Raw genomic sequence first — 15503 nt, 5'->3', positions numbered from 1 at the left:
TAATGTATTTTCTCTTTATATTAAAAATAATTGAAATTTTTTATGTGCAAATAATTTCAATAAATTGAGATATATATGAGTTCTATACTGAAAATTATTTTGCCCCTTAAGCCAAAATTCCAAAGCTCGAAAAGAGAAAGAAAGAAAAAGCTAAGAGCAAACCATTTTAAGATAAGAAATACCTACAATGAATTAAGTCTGGGAATGAAGAGATTGGTGATTTTGCATTATTATTATTATTATTATTATTATTATTATTATTATTATTATTATTATTATATATAAAGGGTCAATATAAGAATATCAATTAATGGAAGTCAAATGAGAAAGTGCTTCTATAACGGTTTTTAAACTAACGTTTACACTTGTTTTTCGTTTTCCTTATAATATATGAATCTGTACAATGTTGAAAATACCAGTTGCTAGATGATGATGACCATCGAAAGATCGTTAATTAAGGTGATCACTCACCTACCTACCCATTACATTTACATGCAAGCTTAATTATCTCTAATTTCTATCAAACTTTGCCTAATTTTCAATTTTATACATTTCTCTGAGAGCCTAACTTTGGTTTACTTGAATTTCCTTAGGCCGTTGAATTAGACCACTCCACTCAACTAAGATATTTTCTTCATATGCCATGCAATTGCCTGCCTGCCTTCCACATCCAACTTGTTTACCAAGCTATATCATCTTCTTCATTTCTGCTCTATAAATAATCTCCATTGCTCTCCCTTCTTCTCCATTCCCAACCCTTCTTCTTTCCTTCAATTCTCACACTCACAAAATGAGGTCTCTCAAGTTATTCTTTTTGCTGGTCCTGCTCGCAGCGTTTGCTGCCATTGCTCTGTCCACCACACCATCTGAAGAAGAATCATTCGTGGACGATAACGATGATGCCACGGAGGAAACTTCTGATATTCCTTGGCAGGAAAGCAAAGAAACAAAGTCTTCTTTGCGGGGAACAATGCGCTTTCTTGCCCACAAAACCAGAGCTTCAGTGATGACATGTGACAAGTACCCTAGGGTTTGCCGAGCCAAGGGCAGCCCAGGGCCAGACTGCTGCAAGAAGAAATGTGTGAATGTGAGGACAGATAAGCTTAATTGCGGCAAATGTGGGAAGAAATGCAAGTATCCAGAGATTTGCTGCAAAGGGGTGTGTGTGAACCCAATGTCCAACAAGAAGCACTGTGGAGGTTGCAACAACAAGTGCAAGAAAGGGAGTGCATGTGTGTATGGGATGTGCAGTTATGCGTAGAGAAATCAACCCATTTGTTCCTTGGATCAGACAAGCATTGGGGTAAATTAAATTTGTGATTATAATTAATTAATTAATTGAACTAGCCATGTGATGAATAAGAGCGAGCCATCACCATATGATAGGCTTCGCTAGTGTTTATTTATTCTTTATGCAGTTTATTCATGTAATAAGTGGGATCTATGTACTCATATTCGTTAGTCGTAATTAAAAGTTGTATCATTCAATTTATGTATGTTTGAAATTGATTTCAATAATATTAAACAAAAGATTTAGGTGTTTATCTCTATTTCTAAGTCAATATTTATTCACATACATCCAGATAATCCTTATCAATTATATCTACTTTTTAAAGTTTCAAATCATAAAATATTTTCAAGACTCCCAAGTATTTTATGATATCCCTTGATCATCGAGGCAGAAGGCTTAGAGTTAGTGGCAAGTCAACAAGCAAGATCAAGCTCGTGCAACCACGTCTGTGTAGGTCTAGCATCGATCAAATCCTACTAAACTTAAACCAAAAACCGACTAGTCTTATACATGGTATCGTGTGGACCACCTTCTTATCTTGTATATAACTTCCCCCTTTTGTCCATTTGTATCAACGCACAAATCCATGGCCTCACTACGATATTCTCTTTCTCTGATTGCAATCTTTGCTTTTACCTTGCAAGCGAATGCGCAGGATTACAACTCCCAACCTTTATCAAGCTATCTTCCTAGCAATACTCAAAGTGTTTTGAACACCGTAGACTCATGCTGGCGTACCGAGTCCAATTGGGCAAGCAATCGCCAAGCCTTGGCTGACTGCGCAGTGGGTTTTGGCCAAGCAGCATTGGGTGGGAAATATGGGGATATCTACTTAGTTACCACCCCGGAGGATGATCCCATAAATCCTGAACCAGGCACACTCCGATATGGAGTAATACAAACCGAACCTCTTTGGATAATCTTTGACAAGGATATGGTTATTACACTAAAAAACGAGCTTATAATGAATAATTTCAAGACAATAGACGGGAGAGGGGCTAAAGTGGAGATTGCCAATGGACCATGCTTAACCATTGAAGGTGTTAGCCATGTTATTGTCCATGGGATTAGCATCCATGACTGTAAGCCAGGAAAGCCAGGCCTTGTTAGGAGTACTCCAACGCATGTTGGTAAACGTCAAGGCTCTGATGGAGATGCCATAGCTGTTTTTGCATCTTCTAATATATGGATAGATCACTGCTATCTTGCTAGCTGCACCGATGGTCTAATTGATGTCATTCATGCTTCAACTGCCGTCACCATCTCTAACAACTATTTCTCTCAGCATGATAAGGTAGGGGCCGGGGAAGAAGTTTCCTTATTTATGGTTTCTGAAGGCTTTGGCCTCTGATCAATTTGGCTACTAACAGGTGATGCTGCTGGGACACAATGATGAATATACAGCCGACAAAGTTATGAAAGTCACGGTTGTCTTCAACCATTTTGGCACTGGACTCGTCCAAAGATTGCCAAGGTACGTAAGGTTTGGCTATATTTCCAATAAATTAAATTTAATACCAAAAATTTGGTGCTTATATATAATATATATATGCAGAGTAAGGTTTGGCTATGCACATGTTGCCAACAATAGGTATGACCAATGGGAAATGTATGCAATCGGAGGCAGTGTTGATCCTACCATTTTCAGCGAAGGCAATTACTTCATAGCTCCTGATGATGCCTATGCCAAAGAGGTGTGCCAAGAAAAAATTCCCTTTTTTCTTTTCACCCATCCTACATAAACATAGACTCTAAACCCAATCTACTATAGACCTAAGACATAAAATCGGTGTTTGGTGAGACTTAGTCTATCTAGGCAAGAAACAAAAAACTATTGTGCTCTATATATATATTTTATGATGTGGTGAGTTTCTTGACGAGTGAACAGGTTACCAAGAGAGAGGCAAACGGAGGTTGGAAGAATTGGAAATGGAGGTCTTCCAGGGATGTATTTATGAATGGTGCCTATTTTGTTCAATCTGGATATGGAAGTTGTTTACCACCTTATTCTGGAGATCAATCATTTACGGCTTCCCCAGGATCTTTGGTTCCTGCCTTAACATCTGATGCAGGTCCTCTAAGCTGCATTACTGGAAAAGTCTGCTGATAAGATCAAACCCGTGATGACGACGAAGTGGCGAGTACTATTAAGATTACAGCATTAAGAAGCCCCCAACTATGGTCTTGTCTTGATGGATTCAGAGAATATAAATCGAAGGCTTTCCAATCTGCTTGAAAAACCAAATTAATGCAGGCTATTTTTTCCTTCCTGGTAAGAGATGTCCAATTAAATTCTTGTAATCGGAACCTTGTAAGTTGTTTTTTTCATTAATCTTCTTGTGTCTTTTGGAATGAGTAATGTGAGCGCTACTGCCATACAACAGCCTGTGATGCATTTTGGTATCACATATATCCATTAGTTGGATTGGTGTTGAAGTCATATTCAGAAATGAATTCTCAATTTCGAATTTCATGAATCAAAGCCAATTGAATAAAAAACATATATTATACGCTCATTTCTCCATTTTTCGTAATATAAAATTATACTCAACTCAACTCAAATAAGCCTTTATCCTAAAAATTGGGAGTCGGCCATATGGATTTTCTTTCTCCACTTTAAACGATTTTGGGTTAAATTCTTGAAAATGTGTAATGCTTCTAGGTCATGTTATATTACTCTTCTCCAAGTCAGTTTAGGTCTACCCCTTCTTTTCTTTCTATCTTCTACCCTATTGTGCTCTACTTGTTTAACTGGAGCCTCAGTATGTCTATGCTTCACATGACCAAACCACCTCAATCTCCTTTCTCTCAACTTATCCTCAATTTGTACAACTCCTACCTTTTCTCTAATACTATCATTACGTATAATATAAAATTATAATGACAATAAATTTGATTTAATTTAGTGGAGTGAATATTTATAAGATAATTGTTTTTTTATCTTATATATAATATACAACAATTAATTAAACCTCACTTTTTTTTTTCTCTTATCTCATTGTCAGTTGCTTATCATGCTAAACAAGTAACACATTAATTCGTTTACTACGTAATTTTTAACAAATATAATACAAATTTGTCAACAATTATAAGGACATTCTTCCCTCCATATATATAATTTACTTCCAAAGTATTTTATCATTTCAGAGAAGGCTTATATATATATATATATATATGTATAAAAGCTTGTGCAACCATGTTGCTTTTAGCATCAAAATCCTACCAATTAACAACTCTTAACAAATAGAATTCACTTGTTAAACATATAAATTTCATATATTTATATTTTAAATTTATTATGGATTGAGTAAAAATTTATCCAATTCAACCATAACGTAAGTTTATCTATAAATGCGTGCCACCTATGTTGTATATGTTAAAAGACATAAACCTAACAATTTTTAAAGTTGAACATAGTGACTACTCCATTTATTAATTAAGCATTACAACATAAAGACAAGCTTGAGATTTTAAGCTTCTTTTGTAGATTTTTTTTTATCATCAAGAAATTAACCATGGCATAACTAGACTCTCTACAAGAGATTATATAATAAAACAATTATTTTATATAGGACTATTATATGAAATGGTAAGATAATTAAAGAGTGACATATAAATTAATATAGTAATTATAATTTTAAAAAAATAAAGATTATTTTCAAAATATGAACATAAACAAATTTTATAAAATTCAATATTGCTTATTTATTATTTTATTATTAATTTATCATTCTATATTAATAAATCTATATAAAATCACCGTTTCATTATAAAATCTCTTACTCTCTACACTTGCTTTCATGTCTTGTACTATAGTCGCTTTATTGACAATGTGCACTAGACTACAAGCCCTTGTCCAGTTATCTTCCTAGCAATTCTAAGGTTTTGAATATCTTAGACTCCTGCTACTGGAGCACGAAGCCAAATTGGGCCACCAATATCCGTGGCTGATTGCGAGGTGGGTTTTGTGAAAGGCAAGATGAAAGGGAAAATGGGGCTATATGTGCAATTACAACTCCATGCGATGATCCGGTAAAGCGTGGGCCAGGAACGGTGTTAGCCAAACAAAGCCTCTATATATGGATCATTTTTGCCAAAGACATGGTTATAATTACTTTTAAGATGATCTTATATTATACTAAAGGTTTTACCTTGAGATATACTCTAATGATTATTGTCAACTTTTTCTTTTACTTTGAATTATTTTTTTTTCTCTTGGATTCATATAGATTCTACAAATAAATTAGACCGTCGCACATATTTATTGAAGAATTTTCTTGCGCGGCAGGTTACTAATTAATTAAGAGAGATGTCAAAGGTGGTTGGAAGAACTGGAAATAGATCGGAGGTCCTCAAGGATGCATTCATGAATGCTCCTTAATTATTTCGTGCAATCTGGATATGGAAGTACTGCTCCACCTTATTTTCGTACCAGTCATTTCTGGTTGTATGCTCCAGGATCAATGGCTCCTGCTTTAACAACTGATGCAGGTCCTTTACGCTGTTTGGTTGGTAAAGCATGCGGGTATAATTATTAAACATTGATCATTTGATCTTTCTTTCTCCTTTTCTTCCATTTTCCTGTGAGGTGAGGTGAGGTGCCAGACCTATAGGAAGCGCATATCACAAAGTGGCAATTGAGAGTTAATTATACTATCATACTGTTTTGTAATAATACATTATAGATTATGCGAAAGGGTGGAAACCATCAAAACTCAAAAGCTGCTATATATTATTCCAATCAATAAAAAATGTCTTGGGCTTTCTAATCAAGCATTGTATGGAGTTTTGTTAAATGTAACAAAGAAACATAGTTAACTAATAAAAGAGGCTTGTTAAACAGAAATCAAAGGGTGGGTAAAGAAAAGTATAGTATTTGCTGCTTTGCTTTAGTTGATGGGTTTCATCAGAAGAGCCTGTTCTCAGTGCTCTGAACCCCACATGTTACTGGTGCTTTAGCTCTCACTTTTTTCCAATACCATATGCCAGCACCAACTCCCAAGGCACCAGCAGCTGAAACTCCAGTAACAGTCCCTGACTCAATAACAACACATCAAAATTAACCTTAAGCTTCCAGTAAAATAATTATTATTCAAATTATGCAAGCAGAATTCAAATGTCAGTATATATTTGACCTGCAATGACCCCTGCCCTGCTATGCTGCCTAGAAGTGCCATGATCTGCTAGAAAGTGAAAGAAGTATTGTTAAAGACTATATTGGCTTTAGCAAATACATTTCCAAAAGCCTTATAATTATTAACGTACCTTTGCAATAACTGGTGACATTTCTGTCGTTACATAGACACATGAAATTCTGTGACTGTATGTCAAATCCACAAGTTCCGCCTCCTTTCATCATGTCTTGACACTCAAGGCAATGGGTAGTCACTGGAATGTCAAAATCGATCCTAATCCCATACTCAGCGACTTGATCATAAGGAGAATTTGCACCATTTCTCCAATAAATGCTTGTGTAACTAGCACAATACTCGAGCATAAGCCTCAGAGATTCGGTTGCTTTCGGGTAGTAAGAGCAGCAAGAACTGCCGCCCAATGCAGTAGCACATCCTGGCAGGTGCCTGCAAAGATAACTTGCACTATCACATGTGGAATCACACTGATCAGGAAACCGCTCGCAGAACATAGGCTTGGGCCGAACGATCACGTTCTTCTCACTACAGTTAAAGAAGAGATAGTCGTTTTGAGAGGAGAGTGTGAAATGTGTGCTTGTATCAAGGCTAAAAGGCCTAGTTGCCCTGAAGTGATTGCCATCTTGACAATTCCACATGAATGGATCAGCAACTATGATATGGGGATCAGAGTAGCTGATGCTGTGTACTTGGTATCTCCCAGAAGGAGTTCGAAGCTCGAGATTACCTGAATCAGAGCAAACAAGTATGTGCCTGTAATAAGGACTGCCACAGCCATCATCAATACCAAAAGGGTAGTTTATTGGAATGGTGCCACAATAGGTTCTGCAACGGCTGGCTTGAGCTGGTGTAATGCTAAAAAATGGAAGAGTAAGCATAAAATATAGGAAACATATAAAGTGATAAAAACAAGAACGTGGGAAAGGCTTATTTTCTGATAAGGATTTGAAGAAGATGAAGAGGAAACCCATTAGATTTTTGACGGCAATTTTTCGTTGGACAATCCCTCTTTATTGTGTCATGGAGGATGGTTTAAGGATAGCAGTTAGATGGAATGAAGAAAGTGGAGGGTTGATGAGTAAGGCAGAGAGAATCTCTGTGTTCTTTGTGATCTCGCTTTCTTTTAACTTTGTCGTCTTTTGTATGTACACTTTGATTTCATTTTGCTTTTGCTTTATTTCTTTAGGAAGTTACAGACGAGAATGTATTGAGCAAGGTAATGAATACAATGATTAACGTCCATGTGAGTACAGAGTTCTATTAAAGCAAAACTGTTACCACGTCAAAGCCCAATGTTAAGGAAGCCAATGGAATTGGATGACGGACAACGGTGGGCTGCTGATTGTTGCAAATTGTTAAGCCTAAGGTTGATCTCAACTATGGCCCTAATTAATGGTTCTTTTCTGTTCTGGGTTCATATGGGCCTTTTGAAGGAATGAGCTCCAAGAGACTTCAAGATAGAGAAATCTCGTAGAAGCCAGAAGGGTCAAAGATACCGGCATTGCTTGTCCTATAGTGATTCACACCTAGGGCTGCTGGTGATTCACACCCAGGGCTGCTGCAAGGAAAATTGGAGGCAAGTTGATAGGCTAGCCGCTGTTGTGTCGTCTAAGTCTCAAGTTTTGAGCTCTCAAGTCTAATCCACTAATGCAACTTTGAAAAAGCATCTCATATGGTGGTCACACCAATCCATGCCCATAACAAATTCAGTCAATCAAAGTTCATTAAATATCCACTCCCTCGATGCAGGAAAGGGGGTTACTCTTCTTTTTTAAAGGAATTTTAATGCTTTATTTTATACAAGATAATATTAGTAGGTCTCCACTGAGTCTGCTTGTGCCTGTGATTGCTTACTTGAAGGTGATTCTCTATTGGTTTAATTGAAGATGAAGGTGAAGCATTTCAGACCAAAATTTGTATAGGATGAAAGGTTCTTTATACCCACAACCTTACGAGTTTAGTTTGTTATTAAAGTCTGTGATTAATCTCAAGACCCATCATCCAACTTTCAGCAACATGGCCGACTCTAGAGGCGTGCGTGCACTCGCTGTTGATTGAGATTTTCTAAGGTGGACAATTATCACATCACTTAATTTACAAATATTTTTATAAAAATCCTTAAATTTTTATTTTTTTATAAAATTTATTAAATTTTAATTTAATTTCTTAATAATTACAATGACATGAGATTAAAAATTTTTAAGTTAATTTATTGATTTATCAACTATTCTCTCTGTTCACAAATAAGTGTTTTAAAATTTTAACATTAGAATTAAAGAAAGTATTTAATAATTTAAATTTATAAAAATATTTAACTAAAATACCCTTTTAAAAAAACATAATACCATTTATTAATCTATTATTTTTTTGTCACACAACATTAATCTTCATTTTTTAAGAGATCACATTTTTTGTTTAAATCAAAGTTTATAATGAAATATGAAATATTGCTTTGACGATATGGCTGGGAAAGTTACAAGAGTAATTAGCTGATTATTTTAACAACTCTGACAACTAAAAAGAAAGTTGAAAAGATAAAATTGGAACATGTAGTGTTTGATAATTGTAAAAGTCATTTATTGAAGTAAGGGTGGAGTTTAATCAAAAGTTAAATTGTTATTTTATTTTTTTTAAATGTCACTTATTTGTAAACAAAATTTTTTACCTTAAAGTGACATTTATTTGTGAACAGATGAAGTATTTTATAAATAAGATTATTTAATTAATAATTATTAATAGAGAAAAAAAAAAAGGAAAGAATTTAATGGTGAAGGAGTAACCGTATACGTTTCATGTAAATTTTTTTTTAAAAAAAATTAATAAAATAAAATAATTTTAATTATAAAATAATTAATAGGTCAACAGGTTAATCTAAAATTTTTTAATTTCAATTTATAATGACTTTTATGAAATTAAATTGAAATTTTATGAGTTTTATGAAAAAAATTAAAATTTAATAATTTTTATAAAATTACTCATAAAATTAAGTGAGCACGTGTTATATTTACTGTTGATATTAATTTTATTAAGCTATATTTGAATAAATTATATTAATTTTGGTTTTTTTTTAATTAATTCCTTTTTAAATTTAAAAAAATTAAAATATCTTACCTATTATGTTTTCAAATATAAAAATTGACAAAAAAAAAATTGAATTGAGATCTTGCAAATTTATAATTTCTCTATCAATTAATATCCATTCTTAATCTATCCATTACAGTAATAAAATTTTTATAATTAAATAATTTGGCCTTGTAGTTTCAATATATATATATATATATATATATATATATATATATATATATAATCTCTCAAAGAAAGTGTGGGCAATTTTTTGTTTAAATAAAATGAGTGTACAGATCAATTGACCATACACCATTCCTATCGTATCTATATTAAAGATAGCATCGACTTAAATACGCTACTACACAGAGAGATCAGTGACAGAGTTGAAACCTTCCTATTTTTTAAGCTATTTTATTATTATTATTATTATTATTATTATTATTATTATTATTATTATTATTATTATTATTATTGTAGGGGGGGATTGAGAAGCAATACCTAACCAGAGGACTAATATTTGCCGACTTGATTAATGCCAACTACTGAAAATAAAGAAACCCATACCAGTTTGCCTCCTTTAGAATTCAACTTTACAAAACGTCAGCAGATCGCATGGATTGATGGAGCATTTAAAAGAGGGGGTAGGCATCAAATCGTTGGGACCAGTTTATATATGTTGTATACATAATGCTATTTATTGGAAAACAAAGACTTAAAACCAGGAACAATTTTCCTGTTTACATGACAATGAGTGATGGCCTCCTTTCTCATTTTAATTTTATTTACCAAGTTTTGCAAGTATTTGTTAATATATATATGGCTGCTATCATCATCTTCCATTTCGTTGGTCATGAAAGGGTTTGAATTTAAGAGAATTCTCTTTGAACTGTGTAAACAATCCAGGGAAACTTAATACAACGACAATATTATAAAATTTAAAAAGGGATATAGATGACATGTTCTATGAGGAAAGTTATAAGTGTAAATTTCAATAATTGTACTTAAACTTTAGAGGTTATAATAAAGTTGTGGCTAAACTTAAAATTATAATATAAAATTATTTAAAATTGTCAAATTTTATAAAGTATAATTTTTTTTTTATTCTCAATAATCAATTTATAAGTAATATATTAATGTAAATAATCTAAAATGGTGATAACATGGATGATTGCTGTTGTTTTTTAAAGATAAAGTCTTTATAATGAGCTGTTATATATCTAGTGCTTTATTATCTCATACAACTGATATTTCTTTTATGATTAATCTGTAAAAAAAATTATAATTAATTTTATCACTATACTATTGAAAATTAAAAAAATTTTATTGTATAAAATTTCAAAATTCAGAAAATTTTATATTCTATTTTTAAGTTCATAAATAATTTTATTACAATTTGAGAGATTCAAGGGCAACCCTTGAAATTTATCTAGAAAGTTTTAAATTTAATTGAAATTCACTACATTTATATTATAAAATAAGAATATAACTAGGAATGGCAATAATAAGATATATTTATTGTCACGACCCAACCTATGGGCCGGACCGGCACTAGGACCTGGGCCAGCTTAAAGCCCCCGAGGCCCATAGTAAGCCTAACTGTTCATTAACCCAACTCTAAGGCCCATTTGGGCCCAATATCAAGAAAACAAACGGACAGAGTCCGGCCATAAAATGGACTTTCCAACGGGGAGTTTTTGACTCACCCGACCTGTAAACACAATATATAGTCATTTGGGGAGCTCAGCTCACCCTCCACATACTTATTAACATAAAATAAATGGGAGCTCAGCTCCCTCATCCAATCCATCAAACATGCATAGCATATTTAGTTTACAGGTCCAACATGATAACAATATTACAGACCATAATCAAATAATTTCTGCTAACACATGCGGAAATTCTAGGAGTAATTAAAATTACACAAATATTGATAAACAACCTGCGAGGTAGAAAAGCAGGTTAACCCAGAACAAAATATCCTCCTGTGGCCTGTAAAAATTTTTGAACAGGAGTGAGCGTTCGACTCAGAGAGTAAAATATCAATCTTAACTATAATCTCTATAACTATCTGAAACTAATGCAATCCTGTAGAGTGAAATGCAACATTTACATCATATTCACATCATAGCATCAAAAAGGTAATTTGGAGCACTCACACACCTGTAACATCATTCATAGTATATGGAGTGATCCCTATCTGACTCTCTTAAATCCAACGGTGCCGTGAAGAACTCATTTCGGACTTCCACTTAAATACCAAATCGGGGTCCCTGAAGAACTCAAGCCGTGTCTACCCGAAGGACCGGGTCCCAGCGAAGAACTCAAGCCGTGTCTACCCGTCCTATCCATAGTCCACACCACATCACACGCACGCCAACGCACGCACACTGCTCCAAATTACCACAACAACACTCATGGCACATTAACAGTTATCAATGCAACATAATTCGTGCCTAGAGTTTAACTACATAAATATATGCATATAAGTGATGCATGGGCATCTGAACATATAATAATATCGAAATTACGCTTAAAATTAATATTTTACTCACAAACTTGACGACAAATTATCGTGGCGGGCCGGGCGGAGGAAGAAGGTCATCGGCTCACGACAAATACATTACATATATTTAATAAATTTGACTCAATACAACAAAGAAAAAGATCAAGTACGTCCTAAGTCGTGCCGAAAATCCGGCAGAGTCTCCCCTATACCTAGGACCTACCCAACCTGCAAAAGGGCTAAAAACGCACTTCTATATTCACAATCCATATATCAACGTTCAATCATATCACTCAGCCCCTCCCGCCCATCAAATCAATCATCCATCACAACACGCAAAATTTCAATTTAGTCCTTATTATTGATCATTTTTGCAAAAGCGCCCAAACAAGCTCTAAAATTATAAAACTTTGCCCCTCGGTCCTTATCAATTTTACTAATCTATTGCAAAATGTATATTAATTTTGTATTCTACCAATAATATTTTTTGGATTTTTAATCCTATTTAAGCTCTAGAATATTTCGAATAAACAAGCTTCGGGTTTACCTTTGCCGATTCCGACTTGAGAACGCTCGGGATGCCCGACAATCGTGGGGTAGCCAAAACCTCGATCCAATTCGAGACTTTTCCGTAGCTAGTGCGTCGCCGGAATTCACAGATCCGGACAATCATCAAATTTTCGCGAATTGAGGATACCTACACGAGCCCCATAATAATATATAAAAATCGTGGGTGTTACATTCTTCCCCTTACGTAAAATTCGTCCTCGAATTTTACACAAGGCGTAATAAAGTACATGATTACACATTGAGCAGATAAGGGTACTTGCTACGCATATCCCGCTCGACTCCAGTGCACTCTTTCACCGATGGCTCCTCCACAAAACCTTAACCATAGGGATCTGTTTTGATTTTAGTGTCTCACTTGGTAGTCCACTATGGCTCTGAGTTGCTCCTCAAATGTCAAGTTCTCCTTTAGTTCTATTACATCCGATTGTAGTACATGAGAAGGATCGGAATGTATTTCTGAGCATGGAGATGTGAAACATGGGATGAACGTGAGAAAGGTTGGGTGGTAGCTCCAACCGGTAGGCAATCGCTCCAACTCTATCAAGAACCTCAAAGGTCCAATATACCGAGCCGCCAACTTGCCCTTCTTTCCAAATCTCACGACTCCTTCATTGGAGAAACCTTCAGAATACATAGTCGCCCACGCAAACTCCACATCCCTCCGTCTGGGTCCGCATAACTCTTACGCCTCTTGAAAATTTGATCGTTCTCGATTAAAGGAACTATCTCGAAGTGTTCGCACTAGATCTACATCATGCACCTTCGCTTCCCCATTTCCGTCCAACACAGAGGAGACCTACACTTTCTTCCATATAGTGCCTCATAGGGTGGCATCCCTATCTTTGGAGTGATAATCGTTGTTGTAAGCAAACTCCACCAAAGCTAGCTGCTCATCCCATTGACCTCCAAAATCCAAAACACTCATGCGAAGCATGTCTTCGATGTTTGGATTGTCCTTTCAATTTGTCCGTCTGCATGCGAGGGTGGAAAGCCATATTGAAGTTCAATCAGTGTGCCAAGTGCCTCCTGCAACTTTCTCCAAAACCGAAGTGAATCGGAGCCCTCTGTGGATATTATGGAAGCCGAAACTCCATGCAATCGACTATTTCTCGAATGTAGAGCCGCATCTTGTGCCACGAGTAGGTAGTCTTCTGAGCAAAAAGTGAGCTGATTTGGTCAGACGGTCTACAATTACCCATATAGAGTCATATCCTCGCGTGGTACGAGGCAACCCAGTCACAAAATCCATAGTGATCATTTCACACTTCCATTCTGGGATAGGGAGCTCTTGCAGCTTCCCTGACGGTCTCTGGTGTTCAAACTTCACCTTCTGACAAGTCAAGCACTTGGACACAAAGTCTGCTATGTCTCTCTTCATGCCATTCCACCATTAGCTATCTTTCACATCATGATACATTTTGGTGGAACACAGGTGGACAACGTAAAGTGTGTAGTGTGCCTCTCGCATGATTTTATTCCCGAGGTTGTCCACATCGGGCACACATATCCTAGAACCATGCACTAGGGCGCCATCATTGGCAAATCCAAACTCACCACCTTCACCTTCTTGTACTCTTTCTATGATCTTCATCAATTGTTGGTCTCGTGTGGAAACTCTAACTCTGTCCCTCAAGTCTGGCCTAACTTATAAGTGATCCAACATTACCCCATCATCTGAAAGATCTAGTATTAAACCTTGATCCATATACTCATGTACTTCCTGAATAAACGGTCTCTTCTCTCACTGAAATGTGCACCAAAGCGCGGAAGATTTCTGCTCAAAGCATCTGCTACAACATTGGCCTTCCCAGGTGGTCTTGGATGGTGCAATCATAGTCTTTGAGCTCCATCCATCTCCTCTGTCTCAAGTTTAAATTCCTCTGTTGGAAGATGTACTTTAAACTCTTATGATCGGTGTATATCTCGCACACTTCACCATACAGATAGTGTCTCCAGATTTTCAGTGCAAAGACTACAGCCGCCATTTCCAAATCATGGGTGGGGTAGTTCTGCTCATGCCTCTTCAGCTGCCTTAAAGCATAAGCCACTACCTTTCTATTCTGCATAAAAACACACCCAAGGCCAACTCGAGGCGTCACAATACAGTGTATCCTTCACCACTCACAGGTAGTGCCAACACAGGGGCAGTGGTTAGACACTCCTTATCCTCATCATTATAACTGACTCTATCGAGCTCTCTTCCTGTCCTTTGCATCTTATCCACTTCCCTTTTCCTATTTTTGGTATTGTTGGTATCTTTTCAACCTGCTGTACTTATTCCTTAATTTTAGTCATATCTCATCCTTACACCTTTTCCTTCAAAGATGTCTATCCCATCATCAACTTTAACTTTCTTTTTATTTCTTAGTCTTATCTTGATTACTAGTTTCATTACTTCAAGAATTCTAACCCTATGATTTACTCCTACCAGCACATTCTTCACCTTATGTAACACTTATAATTACCCATAGAAAATTTTTCTTGTATCACATTTTTTTTCCAACTTAACTATCAGAACATTATCATTCCCTACCAGCCTTAGTAGGAAATTGCTTATCCTGGATGAATATGAGCCCCATAAACTATAAGTTCCATCTGAACTAACACTTTGTAGGAAATATGTGTCATGCCTTAATTCCAAACAAGATACTTCACGTGTTCATTCTCCTTAATATAATCATATATACGCCCATAGCTTTCTAAACTTCAACCTCAAATTACCCATCAAAGAACAATTTCATCTATTGAAACTCATCCATAAATAGTACTTCATCTAGCTCATAGTTTAAAGCGATGCAAGCCTTAGTAGCTAACTCAATTTAACTCCTGTCATTACTCGATCGTCCTTTCATACTTAACACTAGGTATGCACTTCATCATTCTCATATCAGAAATTGTATATGAATTGGTGCCTATCAAAATC

The 15503-nt window shown here is 35.5% G+C and overlaps 3 protein-coding genes across 3 annotated transcripts; 2 read left to right on the top strand and 1 right to left on the bottom strand.

The window, feature by feature from the left end:
* Positions 1-599: 599 nt before the first annotated feature.
* On the top strand, positions 600-1481 carry LOC110655992 (stigma-specific STIG1-like protein 1). Its single transcript, XM_021812496.2, has one exon. It carries the CDS (start codon positions 791-793, stop codon positions 1259-1261), a length of 471 nt encoding a protein of 156 aa, XP_021668188.2. The 5' UTR covers positions 600-790; the 3' UTR covers positions 1262-1481.
* Positions 1482-1877: 396 nt separating this feature from the next.
* On the top strand, positions 1878-3505 carry LOC110655960 (probable pectate lyase 16). The gene is made up of 4 exons (XM_058130477.1): positions 1878-2585; positions 2662-2765; positions 2847-2985; positions 3180-3505. The coding sequence occupies exons 1-4, from the start codon at positions 1878-1880 to the stop codon at positions 3396-3398; spliced, it is 1170 nt and encodes a 389-aa protein (XP_057986460.1). The 3' UTR covers positions 3399-3505.
* A 2497-nt stretch (positions 3506-6002) lies between these two features.
* Positions 6003-7602, bottom strand: LOC110655993 (uncharacterized). Its single transcript, XM_021812497.2, has 3 exons — positions 6557-7602; positions 6427-6471; positions 6003-6325 (listed from the first exon to the last, which is right to left on the bottom strand). Exons 1-3 carry the CDS (start codon positions 7410-7412, stop codon positions 6198-6200), a joined length of 1029 nt encoding a protein of 342 aa, XP_021668189.1. The 5' UTR covers positions 7413-7602; the 3' UTR covers positions 6003-6197.
* Positions 7603-15503: the final 7901 nt, after the last annotated feature.

The sequence above is a fragment of the Hevea brasiliensis genome, chromosome 11 (assembly GCF_030052815.1).
Source record: "Hevea brasiliensis isolate MT/VB/25A 57/8 chromosome 11, ASM3005281v1, whole genome shotgun sequence".
NCBI classification, from domain to species: Eukaryota; Viridiplantae; Streptophyta; class Magnoliopsida; order Malpighiales; family Euphorbiaceae; genus Hevea; species Hevea brasiliensis.
Note: the sequence above shows the minus strand (reverse complement) of the source record. Positions and strands in the feature narration are given on the sequence as shown.

Coding starts and splice junctions, on each gene's coding strand:
- LOC110655992 (XM_021812496.2), top strand. CDS start 791: ATGAGGTCTCTCAAGTTATTCTTTTTGCTGGTCCTGCTCGCAGCGTTT.
- LOC110655960 (XM_058130477.1), top strand. CDS start 1,878: ATGGCCTCACTACGATATTCTCTTTCTCTGATTGCAATCTTTGCTTTT. Junction 2,586..2,661: donor ATTTCTCTCAGCATGATAAG/GTAGGGGCCGGG, acceptor GGCTACTAACAG/GTGATGCTGCTGGGACACAA. Junction 2,766..2,846: donor CTCGTCCAAAGATTGCCAAG/GTACGTAAGGTT, acceptor ATATATATGCAG/AGTAAGGTTTGGCTATGCAC.
- LOC110655993 (XM_021812497.2), bottom strand. CDS start 7,412: ATGGGTTTCCTCTTCATCTTCTTCAAATCCTTATCAGAAAATAAGCCT. Junction 6,472..6,556: donor TGTCACCAGTTATTGCAAAG/GTACGTTAATAA, acceptor ACTTTCTAGCAG/ATCATGGCACTTCTAGGCAG. Junction 6,326..6,426: donor CAGGGCAGGGGTCATTGCAG/GTCAAATATATA, acceptor TTATTGAGTCAG/GGACTGTTACTGGAGTTTCA.